Source organism: Oncorhynchus keta, chromosome 24 (genome assembly GCF_023373465.1).
Source record: "Oncorhynchus keta strain PuntledgeMale-10-30-2019 chromosome 24, Oket_V2, whole genome shotgun sequence".
In the NCBI taxonomy this organism is placed as follows: Eukaryota; Metazoa; Chordata; class Actinopteri; order Salmoniformes; family Salmonidae; genus Oncorhynchus; species Oncorhynchus keta.
This window is the reverse complement of record NC_068444.1, coordinates 29385795-29405742: the sequence shown is the minus strand read 5'-3', so window position 1 is coordinate 29405742 and position 19948 is coordinate 29385795. Positions and strand designations below refer to the sequence as shown.

The window sequence follows — 19948 nt, the reverse complement described above, 5'->3', positions numbered from 1 at the left end:
TGTTTTTTGGCCCAAGCAAGTCTCTTATTCTTATTGGTGTCCTTTAGTCGTGATTTCTTCGCAGCAATTCGACCATGAAGGCCTGATTCACGCAGTCTCCTCTGAACAGTTGATGTTGAGATGTGTCTGTTACTTGAACTCTGTGAAGCATTTATTTGGGCTGCAATTTCTGAGGCTGGTAACTCTAATGAACTTTCTTTCCTGTGACGGTCCTCATGAAAGCCAGTTCATCATAGTGCTTGATAGTTTTTGCGACTGCACTTGAATTTTTTTTTTAAATTCTTGACATTTTCCACATTGACTGAACTTCATGTTTTAAAGTCATTATGGACTGTCATTTTTATTTGCTTATTTGAGTTATTCTTGCCATAATATGGACTTGGTCTGTCTTCTGTATACCAGCCCTACCTTGTCACAACACAACGTTTGGCTCAAACACATTACGAAGGAAATATATTCCACAAATGAACTATTAACAAGGCACACCTGTTAATTGAAATGCATTCCAGGTGACTACCTCGTGAAGCTGGTTGAGAGAACGCCAAGCGTGTGCAAAGCTGTCATCAAGGCAAACGGTGGCTTCTTACAAAATATATTTTGATTTGTTTAACACTTTTTTTGGTTACTACATGATTCCATGTGTGTTATTTCATAGTGTTGATGTCTTCAATATTATTCTACAATGTAGAAAATAGTAAAACAATAAAGAAAAACCATTGAATGAGTAAGATGTGTCCAAACTTTTGACTGGTACTGTATGTCATTGAATAACAGTTTGATATTTCAACTCAACTGACTGTTTTAATAGGTATGGTTAAATGTTACTGTATAATTCTGTAGGCATGTTCAATGTCTTAATGATTACAATTCTAGTGAGGTTGTGAGGTCAGTGCAAATTATTGCAGTACTGTATTGTATCACGGGAGCGAGAAAGATTACTTTCGTAAACTAGCCCAAATTACACAGTCTGCACATTTAGCAGTGCTGGGGATGGTGTTAGACGGATGGATGCTTTTGCTACGTATACTTCCTGCCACCCATTCAACGCCCTCAGCTTGTGCTGGCAAAGAGGGGAGAGGTGTGCTGCAAGCTGGTTGGGAAAAGCGGTCGACGTTGAGTAGTCAGCCAGATATTCAGCAATGTAAAGGCTGCAACCAGTCAGTGGAACTCTGGATAGCTTTTTGATCATATACATAGCTTTAACCATGTCGTCAGCTTGCGAGCGAATAGCTTTTTTATGAAACAACTACTTGAAGGCTAGACTAAACTATCTAAAAAGTGACTAGCCACAGTAAGTTAGCTATTTTAATTGGTTCATAGCTTAGCTAGCTGCAAGCTAATCTTCGACAAAAAGCTAGCTGGCTATTGTGAACTTCATGACCAACCTCGTCTGATGAAGCACATCGCAGGAGTTACTTTTCCAGCTCTAAAACGTCGCAAGACTCCACTGGAGAAGGACGCAAAATGAAGAAACAGTTCAATCGGATGAAACAACTCGCCAACCAAACAGTTGGCAGGCAAGTAATGTTGGCTGTTGTTAAATTTAGCTAGCTAACGTTAGCTAGTTTTGTCTTTTTTGCGGCGTTGGGGGTAGGGATGTTGCCCTGATTTTCTATGGCGTTCGTATGCCGTATTGTCAGTTCAGTTGTCTAGAAAATACATGTTTTCTATCAATAACTGGTCATGTCAAGGCTAGAGCTAACGTGAATGTTGTCCCACTTAATTTGGAGCTTTGTTAATCGAGGAAAAGTGGTGAGGTTTCCTAAACAGTTCACATCTGTTGCTTGCTATGAACGGGTTGTGTCATGGCTGGAAGTCTAAACATGTGATGCCAAATTCACCATGAAACATCTCTTCGCCAGCATGCATATCGCACATTTACATCGGTAACGGCCAGATTTGCACATCATCTACTGCTGAGCTTAAAGACAGTTGACAGCTGTTATCCAAGGACTGTGACGACCTACTTCACGTGGCCGAGCCACAAATGGCTTACGCTGGAAATGGTACAAAAAGTGCATGCCCTGCAACAGTTTTTGTCCCCAATTTAACTGACATTAACCTGGCTGGTTATTCATCCAAAAATTTCTTGCGAACGTAACCGATTGAAACGCTATTTAGCGCACACCGCTAACTAAGCATTATACTGTTACACGAATACATGAACGTTACCTGACGCATGAAAACAATCACGTCCGGGCTGATGGAAAGGTGAGGTGCCGGAACAATTGTATTAATGCAATTTGTTCATTCGACATGGTGGGATATTTTTGTGTCGGTAAAATGTATCATGCGAGAAAGGGCAGTGGAAACGCCTTCATGCCAAATATTGATAATCATCATATCGAAGTAGACTTGGGAGTCACGCTATATGTTGTGTGGTCCTCCCACTATGACTCCGGAAAGCATGTAGGTTATTAGGCTACAGATGAAGTAAATGGTGAACTTCACAGGGTGGTGAATGTGCAAGGTGATGAGGTTGATGCTCATTTCCAATAAATATCGAGGGTCTTATTCTGGTGACATGATGATCAATGTTATCCATAATAATCTCATACTGTAGGTTGGTAGTCTACCCGCACTGTATCTGCTAGCTGTTGGCTAGAGCTCATATACCAAGGCCAGAGTGGGCACATTTGCTACTGGATATAACGCAAGTTTTTGTGTCAAATGTCAGCAGAGTTGAAAATGCGATGGAAACCAATTTAACGCACAGGCATTTATCCACAAAAATGTAGTTCGATGGAAACGTCTCTGGTGGGAAAATGCTCATTGTTTTATGAAGGTTTTAGAATATTCACATGAAAATCTGTCTGAAATTGGATGGATTCCTACCTAGTGAAGATATTCAAGCAATGTTTTGGGATGCCAGTCCATCAGTGAGTCACCAGTCCTCCAGCTCTGTTGGCTGGCCATGTCACTTCAATGCCATGTCAGCCTAATCTGCTGAGGTAGCCAGGATGAGTGATCAAGTTCATATTAACTGATGCTAACCAAGAGATAACATCCTTGTTTACCCTTGTGTGGCTCAAAAGAGCACAGGTGTGCTTGCGGTAGAAGGCCCCCGGAACAGTTTCACCTCTAGTACTTATGGGGAGGGGGGGGACACTAAACGATCAAATAATGGAGCCACACCATGCTCTTCCATTCCACTTTCACTCAGACTTAAACTGAAACTGCCGATTCAAACAGTCGAGTTGCATTTGGCATGCAAAACTACACACAGTCAGCAAGATGTAATGCATTAAACAAGATAGTGTCTAATGCCTGAGATAAGTATGGCAGGATAGTGCCTCAATGTCTCTTCTCACTCTCACCCATAGTCTAGGGCCCCTGGCCTAATCACCAGTAATGGATCTACCCTTGAGAGAGCAGCCCTTTTGAATAAGTGTAATCTTTGGGAATATCTTGGCAACGGATCACTAATTCCGTAGTCTTTTATCCATGGAGAGAGATATAGAACCTCCCTGTAACAGTATCCTTGAAAAGGAGGACTGCCCTGCCTTGCAGACAGTAGCTAGTAGAATACACAGCCAGTGTTGTTGTCTGGCCAGGTCCAGGTTTACCAAAATAATCTTGAGGCTAAATTCATCTTTAGAACCTTCGTAGGAGCATCGTTTAATATCTGAGTGGTTTCCCAAAACCATCGTTATTAATGTTGAACTTGAAAACACTCGTAATCTAACGCCTGCCTCCGACCACTTGTAGAACAGCAAAGTGTGTCGTAAGATGCTTTTTTTTGCTCTCCCGCGTCACTTTATACACAAGATCTCCGCTAAACGTAGAATCACATGAGTTATTTGTCTCTCTCTGACCGCTGATAGCTTCAGAACAAAGTTGACCACAAATACAATGTTGCCAATGTCTTTGCAATGGTATAAACAAGCATTGTTTAAAAAATATGCATGAAATTAAAACAGTAGGCTATAGGCCTATATTAATCATATTGAAATACATTTTAATGTTCATTTGTGTTTTATTTAGCTACTTGTAGACCACTATCTAATTTGTCTCGGTATTTCATGTGTAGCCTTTCATGTGCACAATGATGTGCCAAATCTGTGATTCGTAGAATTTTTATTGGAATAAGCCGCCTCAATATTTGCAGCTATAGGTGGTAAAATAATTCTAATGTTAAGTAAAGATTTGAATCGCGAAAGCTGATCCGAGAGCAGCACTCTCTTTCGATCCTATCAGTACCGACATATTCTCTAACGACGCAATTAGCTACCTTTCTCTCTGCATGGTGTTTTGGGAAATGCATGTTACATCTTCGGCCGTTGCATCCTTAAAACACCTAAATTCCATCTCTATTGGGAAACCGGGCCCTGGCCTGTTATCATTACATGGGGCTGAAGTGTGAGGGGTACTGCGTGGGAGTATGAATATAACATTTAGCTATGGGCTTGGGGAGAGCCCAGCACAGGATGGTACGGAAGGTCTCCTTGGCTTCTCTGAGTGAACACATGACCAGAGATGATACACATTGTACAACATGCAACGGTTGTGGCTCTAATAGTTTTAACTAGCTTCATGTTCCTACTGCCATGATCTCTGATCTGGCAGAACATAATGATAGGTGAAAGAACAAGTTGGAAACCTATCCAGTCCTTTCAGTGCTGATGGAGAAAAGGTGACTTGGAAAGGAAGCAATTGCAGAGTTTTGAGACACAACCAAGATAACATCTCAGACTGGGGAATCTTGCTCTGCTCTGGTCTAAGGATCAAAAGTCACCTAGAATGCCACATGTGGATTGTGGAATGGAACATAGTGTTGAATTGGAATGTCCATCCGTTCTACAAACTCTAATTCTATGGGGAGAAACAATGTTCAGGGCCTAGCTCTAATTCTAGAAAAGATCTGCAAGGCTAAGCTACTCTGTACATCTTTCCAATTGGCATCTTTTGAATGACAGTGTAGTTAGCATAGAGAGACATCCAAGTTGCCATACCCAGATAATCCTGGCGTGTTTGAGTGTAACCGTATCCTGAGTGCTCAGAGTATCCCCTTAATGTACCTTCAGCGCTGTGCCACTGGCTCAGGGTGAACAGACAGGACTGCTGGAATACTAATCATTTCCTCACTGTATTTAACTAACATTGAATCAGGAGTGTGTGTGATGTGGAAAGCAGACCTGTGGGAGTGTGTGAGTACAAGTATACATGTGAGCGCATGTGCGAGCTACGAGCGTGCATGTGAGCATGAATGTGTGTGTGTGCTTGTTGTGTGTGATAGAGAAGGGCCTTTAGCCTGTCCCTGGGTTCCTGTGATTGTGCCGGAGCAGAACACTGCGTTCAGCAGTCAGCCACTCAGAGGAAATCTCTCCTTATTATTCTCCAAACAGGAAATGGCCTGCCAGAGAAGTGCTGTTTCTAAGAAGAGAAAATGAGTGAAAAACACTGGTGTGACGAACACTACAGAAGTACCTGTGTAGAAGAGGATGTGAATCCTTGCCTACTCTTGTTTCTTGATTTCAACTCAACTCCCCAAGTTCTGATGGACCTGGTGAGGTAACTGCTGAATCTAGTGTGATTTGATCTGGTGATAAGACTGAGCCTGTTCCAGCAGAGTGGTAGAAGGATTAAGGAAAGAATATAGGCACAGTTTGTCACAGGCAGACAGGTTGCACATCTCAGCACAGTAAGTTGTTTAAAACCACAAGACATTCTTCAGTTCCCTAGTTCTCAAAGGGTTGGGTGTCTAGGTGGTAGGTCCATGCAACACTGAAATTGACTGGTCAGAAGTGTGCTCAGTGGCACAACATCTCCTTGTAAAACTGGACACAGTAAGGGTGCTGAAGATACTGCAGCACCCCTTGCAAAATCAGAATAATACAAATAAATAATAAAACCTTTACAAATAAAATCTTCACAAGAGTAGTGCTCTGGGCCTGTTCTAGTCCTGTATTAGCGCCCCCCGGTGCCGGAAAAAAAATCGCACCACCCCACACTTTCCCGTGGCTATGAAACCGGACAGCAACAGCATGCTATTTCACACCTGTAAGTATTCAGTTGTGCACAAGTCCTATAATTTCATCTGTCCAATATCCATTATGTTGTGAGCCCTGAGCTGCCAACTGTTGCTAATATGACAAACTCAACCTCTTCTCCAAACTGATTGTGGTGAAAAGGCCAGCAACAGCCCCTCTATTGTAGAAACCGGATAGAGTATTCATTTACCATCTCCAGCACGTTGCCATGGGGATAATTCTTAGGTGGCAGGGTGCAGCCTAACTGTTATGTTGTTCAGTGATCCAAGTGACTGTTGTTGCTATAGCTAGCTAGGTAACAAAGATACCTCGTGGTGAGTGTAACAGTTCTACAGAGCCTGGTGTAGTCACTCAGCTCCATTCACTTTGATAGCCCAGGTCAGCTGAGAGATGCTAAACAATTGTTTTGTTGCTCCTGGGCTGGGACATTATACTAGGTCTATTTTTGTTTTTAGTGACGCAGTTTAGTTTGTCTGGATGAGCGAGTGTGGCTTTTATGTTGTTAGATATAGGCTACTGCTACTCATTTGTTTATACACCAAATAACCATGCAAATATAATTGATTGGTGCTCTTAGTCAATAATTCCATGCAGACTCATTCCATGTACTCTGAACTGTTATATAACACAGAGGCAATAAATGGGAGACAGCTAGAGGGATTCTGACCTGTGGTTTAGTAATATGTTTTAAAGTGTGTTTCTCTCTGGAGTGCTGTAGATGTGGTGAGTGATGTGAGTCTCATATGTCCCCTCTGGCCCTGGCTGCCTGCTGCTGCTCGAACCATGTTTGTCCCAAATGGCCCCCTATTAGTGCACTACTTTTGCCATTTGGAACGCAGCCCCATGTCTTCTGGTTTCTGAGGTTGAATGTCCACACACCATGTGACCCCACCAAGCTGCTTGGCTTCAGGCACTTCTCCAGAAAACTTTGACTTGAATCGTCGCTGGATTTGGTTTTGGGGCTTGGTTCGCAGCCCCTTTCTCTCGTTCTCCTTCTCTTTCTGCCTCCATCTTTCTCTCTTAGCCTCCATCTCTTTCTCTTTTTTTTTTCTCTCTCTCGCTCACTTACCATGCCTCTCTCTGGGTTGTAATTGGAAGCAGCTGTCCACCACTGTCACAAGGTTACTATAGTGCACAGAGCCCAGTTTTTGGAGGAGAGGAGGGACTCCGCTGAGTTTAGGGCTCCAGTTACTGACTGTCTGCTGTTTAACATCTGACCTGAGAACTTTTCGCTGTACATCAGCCTAAACCTAAGCAGTGGGACCTTAACAGTGAAACTATACTAGGACCAGTTGGCAAGGGGAAACGTTACAAGCTACAAAACGGGTTACTTGACTTGTAGGAGGAATAGAAAGGCATGGGGGAGGGGGAGAGAGGGAATGGACTATGGAGTCTTGTGTGAAAGCACCATTTTCAACATGTTGGTCACATGCAATATTACACCGTCTCTTTGCTGAGGTATGAAATGAAAGAATCCTACTCATTATTCCACGTGCTTAATCTAGCTAGGTTATGTCAATTTTCTTTTGAGACGAAATTTCACTTCACCATTGGCTTTGAATGGGGAACCTGGCTAATGCCCGGGAAGCAGCCCGGTTCCTATATGAATGCAGCCTGGAATCGAACCAAGGTCTGTAGTAGAGGTAGACCGATTAATCGCCATGGCTGAATTAATAAGGGCCGATTTTTCAAATTTTCACAACAATGGGTAATCAGCATTTTTGGATGCCGATTACATTGCACCTCACGAGGAACTGCGTGGCAGGCTGACCACCTGTTACGGGAGTACAGAAAGGAGCCATGGTAAGTTGCTAGCTAGCATTAAACTTATCTTATAAAAAACAAATCTTAACAATCACTAGTTAACTACACATGGTTGATATTACTAGGTTAACTAGCTTGTCCTGCGTTGCATATAATCAATGTGGTGCCTGTTAATTTATCATCGAATCACAGCCTACTTTGCCAAACTGGTGATGATTTAACAAAAGCACAATCGTTGCACGGATGTACCTAACCATAAATATTAATGCATTTCTGCAAATTAACACACAGAAGTAGATTTTTTAAAACCTCCTATTTAGTTGAAATAAATTAATGGTAGCAGGCAATATTAACTAGGGAAATTGTGTCACTTCTCTTGCGTTCATTGCACGCAGAGTCGGGGTATATGCAGTTTGGGCCGCCTGGCTTGCTGCGAGCTAATTTGCCAGAATTTGACATAATTATGACATAACATTGAAGGTTGTGCAATGTAACAGCAATATTTAGACTTAGGGTTGACACCCGTTAGATAAAATAGGGAACGGTTCCGTATTTCACTGAAAGAATAAACGTTATGTTTTTGAAATGATAGTTTCCGGATTTGACCATATTAATGACCAAAGGCTCATATTTCTGTGTTATTATAGTATAATTAAGTCTATTTGATAGAGCAGTCTGTCTGAGCGGTGGTAGGCAGCAGCAGGCTCGTAAGCATTCATTCAAACTTTACTGTGTTTGCCCGCAGCTCTTCGCAATGCTTGAGGCACAGTGCTGTTTATGACTTCAAGCCTATCAACTCCCGATATTAGGCTGGCAATACTGAAGTGCCTATTAGAACATCCAATAGTCAAAGGTATATGAAATACAAATGGTATGGAGTAGAGGTCGACCAATTATGATTTTTCAACGCCGATACCAATTATTGGAGGACCAAAAAAGCCGATACCGATTAATCGGCTGATTTAAAAAAATATATATATTTATTTATTTGTAATAATGACAATTACAACAATACTGAATGAACACTTATTTTAACTTGATATAATACATCAATAAAATCAATTTAGCCTCAAGTAAATAATGAAACATGTTCAATTTTGTTTAAATAATGCAAAAACAAAGTGTTGGAGAAGAAAGTAAAAGTGCAATATGTGCCATGTAAGAAAGCTAACGTTTCAGTTCCTTGCTCAGAACATGAGAACATATGAAAGCTGGTGGTTCCTTTTTTAACATGAGTCTTCAATATTCCCAGGTAAGAAGTTTTGGGTTGTAGTTATTATCGGACTATTTCCATCTATACCATTTGTATTTCATTAACCTTTGACTATTGGATGTTCTTATAGGCACTATAGTATTGCCAGTGTAACAGTATAGCTTCCGTCCCTCTAGTTAGCGCGCGCTAACTTGCTAGCCATTTCACTTCGGTTACACCAGCCTCATCTCGGGAGTTGATAGGCTTGAAGTCATAAACAGCGTAATGCTTGACGCACAACGAAGAGCTGCTGGCAAAATGCACAAAAGGGCTGTTTGAATGAATGTTTACGCGCCTGCTTCTGCCTACCACCACTCAATCAGATACTTAGATACTTGTATGCTTGTATGCTCAGTCAGATTATATGTAACGCAGGACACGCTAGATAATATCTAGTAATATCAACCATGTGTAGTTAACTAGGGATTATGATTGATTGTTTTTTCTAAGGTACGTTTAATGCTAGCTAGCAACTTACCATGGCTTACTGCATTCGCGTAACAGGCAGTCTCCTTGTGGAGTGCAATGAGAGACAGGCAGGTCGTTGTTGCATTGGACTAGTTAACTGTAAGGTTGCAAGATTGGATCCCCCGAGTTGACAAGGTGAAAATCTGTCGTTCTGCCCCTGAACAAGGCAGTTAACCCACCGTTCCTAGGCCATCATTGAAAATAAGAATGTGATCTTAACTGACTTGCCTAGTTAAATAAAGGTATTTTTAAAAAATCAGCAAATCGGCGCCCAAAAATACCGATTTCCGATGATTATGAAACTTGAAATCGTCCCTAATTAATCGCCCATTCAAATTAATCGGTCGACCTCTAGTATAGAGCGAAATAGTCCTATTCTAACTACAACCTAAAACTTCTTACCTGGGAATATTGAAGACTCATGTTGAAAGGAACCACCAGCTTTCATATGTTCTCGTATTCTGAGCAAGGAACATAAACGTTAGCTTTTTTACATGGCACATAATTCACTATTACGTTCTTCTCCAACACTTTGTTTTTGCATTATTTAAACCAAATTGAACATGTTTCATTATTTATTTGAGACTAAATAGATTTTATTGATGTGTTATATTAAGTTAAAATAAGTGTTAATTATTCATTCAGTATTGTTGTAATTGTCGTTATTATTACAAACGAATATATAAAACTTGTCCGATGACCTCTAATTTTGATTTAACACTTTTTGGGTTACAACATGATTCCATCTGTTATTTCATAGTTTTGACGTCTTCACTATTATCCTACAATGTAGAAAATAGTAATAAATTAAGAAAAACCCTTGAATGAGTGGGTGTGTCCAAACTTTTGACTGGTACTGTATATAATATCTGTTCTTTATATGTGAAATAAAGACTGATACAAATATTTCTGTGAAAGGCTATCAGCCGACAATATCGGTCAACCTGTTTATCGGTCGGGCTCTAAACCCCACCATGTAAACCGATAGTGCTCAGGCTTTCATGTGGTTTTCTATACTGGGTGCCAGTCTGCTTCTGTCTCACCGAGGCAACAATGTACCATAGTTGTGTTGTATAATACATTTCAAACAGTGTGGTTGGTACCCAGGCTAGTGCAGTGGTTCACATGATCACTGCCCATAATACCTGACCCTGTTCTTCTGCACTGTGTGGAATCTAGTCTGTCTGGAAAGGCCTCATTGTATTGACAGTGTTTGCATATACAAAGTGTCTCTAATCAGTAGCTGTCAAACCTAATCTATCTCCTGTTGTGTTTTCTCATCCACAGAGCAGAGAAAACAGAAGTCCTCAGCGATGACCTTCTACAGGTAAATAAATCATTACCTAGGCTACATTTTTGCATTTACTCTACCAACTCTCCCATTACGTGCTGTACAGTAAGTCAATGGAACTGCGGACTCAGCATATGTGAATACAAGAGGCTCTTAGCTGAGTTACAGATGTCATTCTTCCTCATGTTGGTGAGAAAATGTAACTCTGTCAAATTTCCTGGCAATCTTTGGTACTAGTAGTGCAAAGTAAAGACAATGTGTGTGTGTATATTCTATTAATTTAATTTCAGTTCAATTTAGTTTGATGCTCTGGGTCTCCTCAGGTGCTGTGTGTAGTCTGGTTCCCATGGAAATTCCCATTGAGTCTAGAGACAGCAGGTGGAGTCCTTCAGAATTCCTGTTGCTCAGTGAAGACATTCCATACACTCAACACTTTATTTCTGTCATTCCGGAATGTTATTGTTCTTTTGGTTTTCTCCACCCCATTTAAAGTCAGAGAGGGCGTGTACAGAAACGACGCTGTTGAAAAGACAGGCTCCTGCTGTTGCTTCAAGCCTTGTTCTCTTTCAGTCACGTTAGATAAATAGCATGCGTTTGACTGGAGAGAAGTATACTGGAATGAAAACGTCATGGGACCCAAACACACAGCATTTGAGTGACAACTAGCATGACAGTGTCCTATTTAGAAGCAGTATGAGGCGTTGTCATGGAAGGAGTAAGTGTCTGTCCAACAGCAGTTATGAATAGCTACTACTGAGGTGGGGACACTTTATCGTATCTGACAGTTGACTCTGTTTTCCCTCCAAGGCGTTTTGTGTGCGACCTTCCTCTAACAACCTTCCATGGCCCACTGTGACTCAGACTCCTCTGTATTCCACATGTCACGTCTCTCACGCTACCATGTTAGTCTGAGAACACACTGTTGGATCTTTCTCGTGTCCCTAGAAGCACTGGAGTGTCTGGTGCTTGATCACCACTGATCGGGTTTCTGCTTCAGCCAACTCCTCTCTGCGGTGTTTGTCATTCCATACGTGCATGCTCTGGGTTAGTGGGTTTGGCATCCATGCTGGCTCTGGTTTTGCCTGCTGTAAATGTATGGCATGCATGAGATGACATGAGTAGGCTAAAGAGTGGTCAACAGCCCAAACAGATGAGACCTCTAGTAGAGCTGGATGTGTAGAATTGCAGGATATGCACTTTAAAACTGTAAACTTTGCTCTGCATCCCATGACATAATGTATAGAACTGCAGGAAAAAGCTTTAAACCTTCAATGTTCTCTCCACAAATGAGGGGTGTGAACAGTTGGTCATGAACTGTGCTTGTGCCCATAGAAATAGACTGGGGGGAGGGATGTTCCCAAATGCTGGGGGAGGGGTGTTCCCCAATGCCGAGAGTGGAGCCGACGTGATAAAGTTTGGGAACCCCTGGTTTAGGCTACTGCTGTTTTTGTTTGGACACAGACAAGCTCTCACACCCTTCTTTGGCTAAGTGTGTTGTGCGCTGTGTGCTTGTCTGGACGTGTTCTCATCAGTCCTGGCACACACACTCCTCAGTCACATTACAGTGGCGATTCCCAGCTCAGTGGATGCGTCATAGACCTAACTAGGCTCTGAGCTGATCACAGTTAGTACAACAACTTCTGTCTGGCTCTTTCACATCCTTCTGGTTTGTTTGTTTGTTTGTTTAGTCAGTGTTTCCGCTGCAGTCATTTAGCTGTGGCGCTACGCCACGGCATAAAAATATGGAACATGTAAAAATAGGTGCACTTTAATGATGCTAGGACAGTCCACATTTACTTTACCTCTGCAAGCTGAGTAATGAATATAAAAGTCAGACAACCCATAGTAGAAAAGTTGATCTATTTACCTAGTCTGCTTGTTGTTGTGCCTTCAGAAGGTATTCATACCCCTTGACTTATTACACATTTTGTTACAGCCTGAATTCAAAATTGATTCAATAGATGTTTATTTTGTCACCCATTTACACACAGTAATGACAGTGAAAACATATTTTTGCAAATGTATTGAAAATGACATGCAGAAATCTAATTTACAGAAGTATTCACACCTCTTTGCTATGACACTCCAAATTGAGCTCAGGTGCATCCAATTTCCTTTAATCATCCTTGAGACATCAGTACAACTTGATTGGAGTCCACTTGTGGCCAATTCAATTGTTTGGACATGATTTAGAAGGAAGCACACCTGTCTATATAATGTCCCACAGTTGACAGTGCATGTCAGAGCAGAAACTATAGCGTGAAGTCCAAGGAACTGTCTGTAGATCTCAGAGATGGAATGTTTAGAAGGCATACAACGGCTGTGCAGGTGCCTTGTTTGCGCAGAGGGAGGGAGCTCCAGTCTCATTTTGTTCATGGTGCCATCCAGACTTGTTTTCTTTGCAAGAAACTTGTTTGGCGATGACAGTGAAGTGAAGAAATGTCTCCCCTTGCCAACACAAGGTTCTACAAGCCGCATCACCACATTGTCCGACACTAGCTCACCTGCTGCCCGATGTGGCATGTATAATTACGCACGCTCTCACTTGTGTTGTTGGGGCAGTAACCGAAAGATTGCTGGATTGAATCCTGAGCTGACAAGGTAAAAATCTGTCGTTCTGCCCCTGAGCAAGACAGTTAACCCACTGTTCCCCAGGCGCCGAAGATGTGGATGTCAATTATGACAGTCCCCCACACCTCTCTGATTCCGAGGGGTTGGGTTAAATGCAGAAGACACATTTCAGTTGAATCCATTCAGTTGTACAACTGACTAGGTATCCCCCTTTCCCCTAGCCTACTCCAAGTAGGCCAGAGTAGACTGATAAGTGGACTGAAATAAGGTACATACTAGAGGTCGCCGATTATGATTTTTCAATGCCGATACCTATTATTGGATGTCCCAAAAAAAAGCCGATACCGATTAATCGGCCGGGTTTTATCTATTTTAAAAGATTTTTTTTTAAATATATATATATTAGTTTGTAATAATGACATTTACAACAATACAGAATGAACAATGAACACTTATTTTAACTTAATATAATACATAAAATAGATTTAGTCTCAAATAAATAATGAAACATGTTCAATTTGGTTTTAATAATGCAAAAACGGTGTTGGAGAAGAAAGTAAAAGTGCAATATGTGCCATGTAAAAAAGCTGATGTTTAAGTTCCTTGCTCAGAACATATGAAAGCCCAATTTTTCAGTTTGATTTGTTAAAAAAGTTTGAAATATCCAATAAATGTTGTTCCACTTCATGATTGTGTCCCACTTGTTGTTGATTCTTCACAAAAAACTACAGTTTTATATCTTTATGTTTGAAGCCTGAAATGTGGCAAAAGGTCGCAAAGTTCAAGGGGGCCGAATACTTTCGCAAGGTACTGTATATACCCTGCCTCTGCTTGCACTGAACGCAAGAGAAGTGACACAATTTCCCTCGTTAAAATTGCCTGATAACATGGATTTCTTTTAACTAAATATGCAGGTTTAAATATATACTTCTGTGTACTGATTTTAAGGCATTGATGTTTATGGTTAGGTACATTTGTGCAAAGATTGTGCTTTTTTCGGCAATGCGCTTTTGTTAAATCATCACCCGTTTGGCGAAGTTGAAGTAGGTTGTGATTCGATGATAAATTAACAGGCACCGCATTGATTATATGCAACGCAGGACAAGCTAGTTAACTACACATGGTTGATGATATTACTAGGTTAACTAGTGATTATGTGAAGATTTATTTATTTTTAATAAGTTTAATGCTAGCTAGCAACCCACCTTGGCTCCTTGCATCCACAAGGTCCTTTTGACCCTGCAGTCACGTGGCAGGCTCACTCACGTAACAGGTGGTCACAGCCTGCCATGCTGTTTCCTTGTGGATTGCAATGTAATCGGCCATAATCGGCGTACAAAAAGGCTGATTACCCGATTATGAAAAACTTGAAATCGGCCCTAATTAAATCGGTCAACCTCTAACAGCTACCTCAATTACTTCGTACTCACCGGTATATAGCCATGTTATTTTTACTAGGTTTTGTTATTCACTGTGTATTTATTGCTCATGTCACTTTATATTTATTCATCTTTAATTCTGCGTTGTTGGAAACAGACCCGCAAGAAAGCATTTCACTGTTAGTGTACACCTGTTTATGAAGCATGTGACGCATAACATTTGATACGTTTTTTTGTTAAGAGACATGGGTAAGGGGTTCTTCTGGTCCACTTTCCCAGGGCCAGACCAGGCCTTAGCTTGTCTGTCTTCCATTTACCCACGGGCCCAGGGCTATTAATAGTCACCATAGTGAGGGTCAGACAGATTAGATTAATTTAAAGGGAGAGGAGAAAACACTGGCTGAGCTTAAATAGTTGATCAATACCCTCAGCATGGCGCTTAAGCACAGCACACAGAAGGTCAGCTGACTGTTACAGTTGCCATGGACAACACTGATACTACTGTAGGATTATCCGAGTCACTGAGGGAGTTCTATTAACCTGAGCCGTGATGTACCGGTCTATGGCCCGTGACATGAACGGGCAAACGTGGTGAGGGAAGAGTGCCCTTCTTAAAACAGAACAGTAATCTGCACTGCTCAGTCATGTTGTCAACAAGGCAGTATTGTGCATTGTCCAGAAACATAAAACATATATTTTCCATAAAACATACCTTTGGTCATGAAGTGTATGTGGACACCTGCTCTTCGAACATCTCATTCCAAACTCAGTGGCATTAATTTGGAGTTAGTCCCCCCCTTGCTGCTATAACAGAGTCTTACTCTCCTGGGAAGGCTTTCCACTAGATGTTGGGACTTGCTTTCATTCAGCCACAAGAGCATTAGTGAGGTCGGTCACTGATGTTGGGCAATTAGGCCTGGCTCGCAGTCAGCGTTTCAATTCATCACAAAGTGTTCGATGGGGTTGAGGTCAGGGTTCTGTGAGGCCAGTCAAGTTCTCGCTTTGTGCACGGGGGTATTGTCATGCTGAAACAGGAAAGGGCCTTCCCCAAACTGTTGCCACAAAGTTGGAAGCACAGAATTGTCTAGAATGTCATTGTATAATGTAGCGTTAAGAGTTCCCTTCACTGGAACTAAGGTGCCTAAACCATGAAACAGCCACAGAACATTATTCCTCCTCCACCAAACTTTACAGATGGCACTATACATTGAGGCAGGTAGCATTCTCGTGGCATCCGCCAAACACTCATTCATCCGTCGGACTGCCAGATGGTGAAGCATGATTCATCACTCCAGAGAACGCATTTCCACTGCTCCAGAATCCAATGGTGGTGAGCTATACACCACTCCAGCTGACGCTTGGCATTGCGCATGGTCATCTTAGGCTTGTTCTGCGCCACGACAAACAGTTATTGTGCTGACGTTGCTTCCAGAGGCAGTTTGGACCTCGATAGTGAGTGTTGCAACAGATCAGACGATTTTTACGCACTACGCGCTTCAGAACTTGGCGGTCCCTTTCTGTGAGCTTGTGTGACCTAACACTTTGCGTCAGAGCCGTTGTTGCTCCTAGACGTTTCCACTTCACAATAAAAGCATTTACAGTTGACTGGGGCAGCTCTAACAGGGCAGAAATTTGACCAACTGACTTGTTGGAAAGGTGGCATCCTATGACGGTGCCACATTGTAAGTCACTGAGCTCTTCAGCAAGGTCATTCTACTGCCAATGTTTGTCTATGGAGATTGCATGGCAGTGTGCTCGATTTTATATACCTGTCAGCTGACCTAGCCGAATCCACTAATTGGAAGGGGTCTCCACATACTTTCGTGTATTTAATTGTCTAACTAGTTTTCATTTGGAAGGCAGATAAAGCATCAAAAGCAATCCCTTTTGCATGTGAAAACACAGAATCCCACTCCTATGCCACATGCTTAATCTCGGGGCTCCGGAGTGGCGCAGCGGTCTAAGCCACTGCATCTCAGTGCTAGAGGCGTCACTGCAGAGTAGAGGTCGACCGCTAATGATTTTAACGCCAATACCGATTATTAGAGGACCAAAAAGAGCCGATATTGATCAAATTCCTGTGTGTGTGTGTGTGTGTGTGTGTGTGTGTGTGTGTGTGTAATGACAATTACAACAATACTGAATAAATACTTATTTTAACTTAATATAATACATAAAAATATATTTGGTCTCAAATAAATAATGAAACATGCTCAATTTGGTTTAAATAATGCAAAAATAGTGTTGGAGAAGTAAAAGTGCAATATGTGCCATGTAAAAAGTGCAATATGTGCCATGTAAAAAAAGCTAACGTTTGAGTTCCTTGCTCAGAACATGAGAACATATGAAAGTTGGTGGTTCCTTTTAACATGAGTTCAATATTCCAAGGTAAGAGGTTTTAGGTTGTAGTTAATATAGAATTTATAGGACTATTTCTCTCTATCGGTCGACCTCTATTCTCTATACCACTTGTATCACTTGTATTTTATGAGTAAGTGTGTTAAGTTTTGACTAGTACTGTGTACTTAATTGTTTGAAACCTGAACATTTTAATAGATACTATGAGGCATGTCTTACCTTTCTTCAAGTAGCGTATTAGATCTCCTCTCTTCATACATTTCTAATGGATATTTTCGTCTCTGTCACATGAAACCACTTGCATGTGCAGTGCCCTTTTTAACAACTCTGTTTTCCCGCAAATTGCTTTATGGAACAAACATTCACGCTGGTCTTATTGCCTTGTGTGCATTGCTGCGCTTATAATGTGAAGAAATAATAGGTTATCAACATTTTAAGCTAAACGTTCTGATCTGTTGCATCAAACTCATTGCTTTGAACTTTTTTTTAATGTCGCCTAGGCCTACTGGTTGTATGAATTTGGGATCTATCGTCCCACAACTGTCCCAGAGTCGGGTTTGGAATAGGCTATTTCTTTCTTGACAAGCAGATCTATAGAATAGCCTAAACTTTTCTACTATAGAAGCTTGACATAGGCTTGTGATTGTGCTGTTCGTTACTCATCTTGTTGGCTGAGGAAAAGTACATTTGGACAGTTATTCCAACATGTTCAAAGTGCACATGAGAATTAATCAACTTCCATGTTCTTTTAATATGAATTGCCATAATTGAACTATTATTTCTGTCATGAGCACCGTGGGTGGACACCCTAATCAGGTTACTCGCCCAATGAGCACCGTGGGTGGACGCCCTAATCAGGTTACTCGCCCAATGAGCACCGTGGGTGGACGCCCTAATCAGGTTACTCGCCCAATGAGCACCGTGGGTGGACGCCCTAATCGGGTTACTCGCCCAATGAGCACCGTGGGTGGACGCCCTAATCGGGTTACTCGCCCAATGAGCACCGTGGGTGGACGCCCTAATCGGGTTACTCGCCCAATGAGCACCGTGGGTGGACGCCCTAATCGGGTTACTCGCCCAATGAGCACCGTGGGTGGGCGCCCTAATCGGGTTACTCGCCCAATGAGCACCGTGGGTGGGCGCCCTAATCGGGTTACTCGCCCAATGAGCACCGTGGGTGGACGCCCTAATCGGGTTACTCGCCCAATGAGCACCGTGGGTGGACGCCCTAATCGGGTTACTCGCCCAATGAGCACCGTGGGTGGACGCCCTAATCGGGTTACTCGCCCAATGAGCACCGTGGGTGGACGCCCTAATCGGGTTACTCGCCCAATGAGCACCGTGGGTGGACGCCCTAATCAGGTTACTCACCCAATGAGCACCGTGGGTGGACGCCCTAATCGGGTTACTCGCCCAATGAGCACCGTGGGTGGACGCCCTAATCGGGTTACTCGCCCAATGAGCACCGTGGGTGGACGCCCTAATCGGGTTACTCGCCCAATGAGCACCGTGGGTGGACGCCCTAATCGGGTTACTCGCCCAATGAGCACCGTGGGTGGACGCCCTAATCGGGTTACTCGCCCAATGAGCACCGTGGGTGGACGCCCTAATCGGGTTACTCGCCCAATGAGCACCGTGGGTGGACGCCCTAATCGGGTTACTCGCCCAATGAGCACCGTGGGTGGACGCCCTAATCGGGTTACTCACCCAATGCATATGGGTCCGGTACATTTCTAAAACGTCTGTAAAATTCAAATTTTGCCTGTCAAATGTCCAGCGCCACATTTTCCTAACGGAAACCCTGGGTGCAGCTCAATATTAAGGTGTTCCAATTGTTTTGTACACTCAGTGTGTGTAATTCTATTGTCAGAGTAAAATCTTTAACATTTGCCTAGGAACTCACTTGGTGAAGTCCACAGGACTTAAAAGGAATGAATTCAACAGCTAGGTCTGTCACTAACAAATACAGTCATGGTTGGTAACTCCACAATTCACTCGATAATGCAAGGCAGGATCCCACAGAAATATGTAAATGAGGCTTTACATCATGCGGTGTTAAAACACTAACACTACAGGTGTTAATTTCTTACACTGAGAAAGTGAAGAGTGACAGCGTCAGCACTAAGCAGTGTTAAATTAACACAAACGTGTGGGTCGCTATAGACACAGGAACAATTTTAATTTTAACCCTCAGTGTTGATTCAACACTGGAACATTTGCTGTGTGTGGGAAGTCTTTTCTCTGTGCCTAATTTGGGGGGACATAGTGGCACCCCTAGCTCCATGTAATCAAAACACACACACACATTCCCAGGATCTCCCACTCCAGTAAGAGGAATCTCCCTTTCCTGTGCCAGGTACTAGCAGGGCCCAGTTTGAACACATGACTTTCCCCCTTAAGCCATGGGCTTTTGGAAGAGGCAGGAGACGCCCTCCTCACAGTTTCTGTCATAACGGCTGCTTTGGGAATGCTATAGGGGCCTCCTTGAGTCGGGAAAGACGTGTGAGAGAGAGGTGGAAAGAGTCTCTGCACACCGATCTCCTCTGTCCTCTTCCAGCCAGTGGAATTCCAGAGTTCTGTTTTTAGAACACAATTGCCATGGTTTCTGTTTATCTATTCTGACACTGTCGGTCTGTCCCCTGGCTGCTCCGTCTCTGCCCTGTTCCCAACGCATTGTTCTGTCCCCCCCCACACACCTTTTTAAAAACCGACACACCCCATGTTCCATACTGCACATGTTCTGTACCTAAGTTGGTACAACCGACACTAGTTTTGAACTGACAATAAATGGCATAACAATGCTCTAAAGAAGCGTTGGAAATAACATTGTTTCACCATTTACTGTGCAGTCGGAACGTATTCAGACCCCTTGACT

The 19948-nt window shown here is 42.5% G+C and overlaps 1 protein-coding gene across 1 annotated transcript in view; it reads left to right on the top strand.

The window, feature by feature from the left end:
• Positions 1-974: 974 nt before the first annotated feature.
• The window catches only part of arhgap17a (Rho GTPase activating protein 17a), a 42790-nt gene continuing 23816 nt past the window's right edge, over positions 975-19948 (top strand). Inside the window, 2 exon segments of the mRNA XM_052478069.1 lie at positions 975-1517; positions 10762-10801. Coding sequence (XP_052334029.1) covers positions 1465-1517; positions 10762-10801 — 93 coding nt within the window. The 5' untranslated portion in view covers positions 975-1464.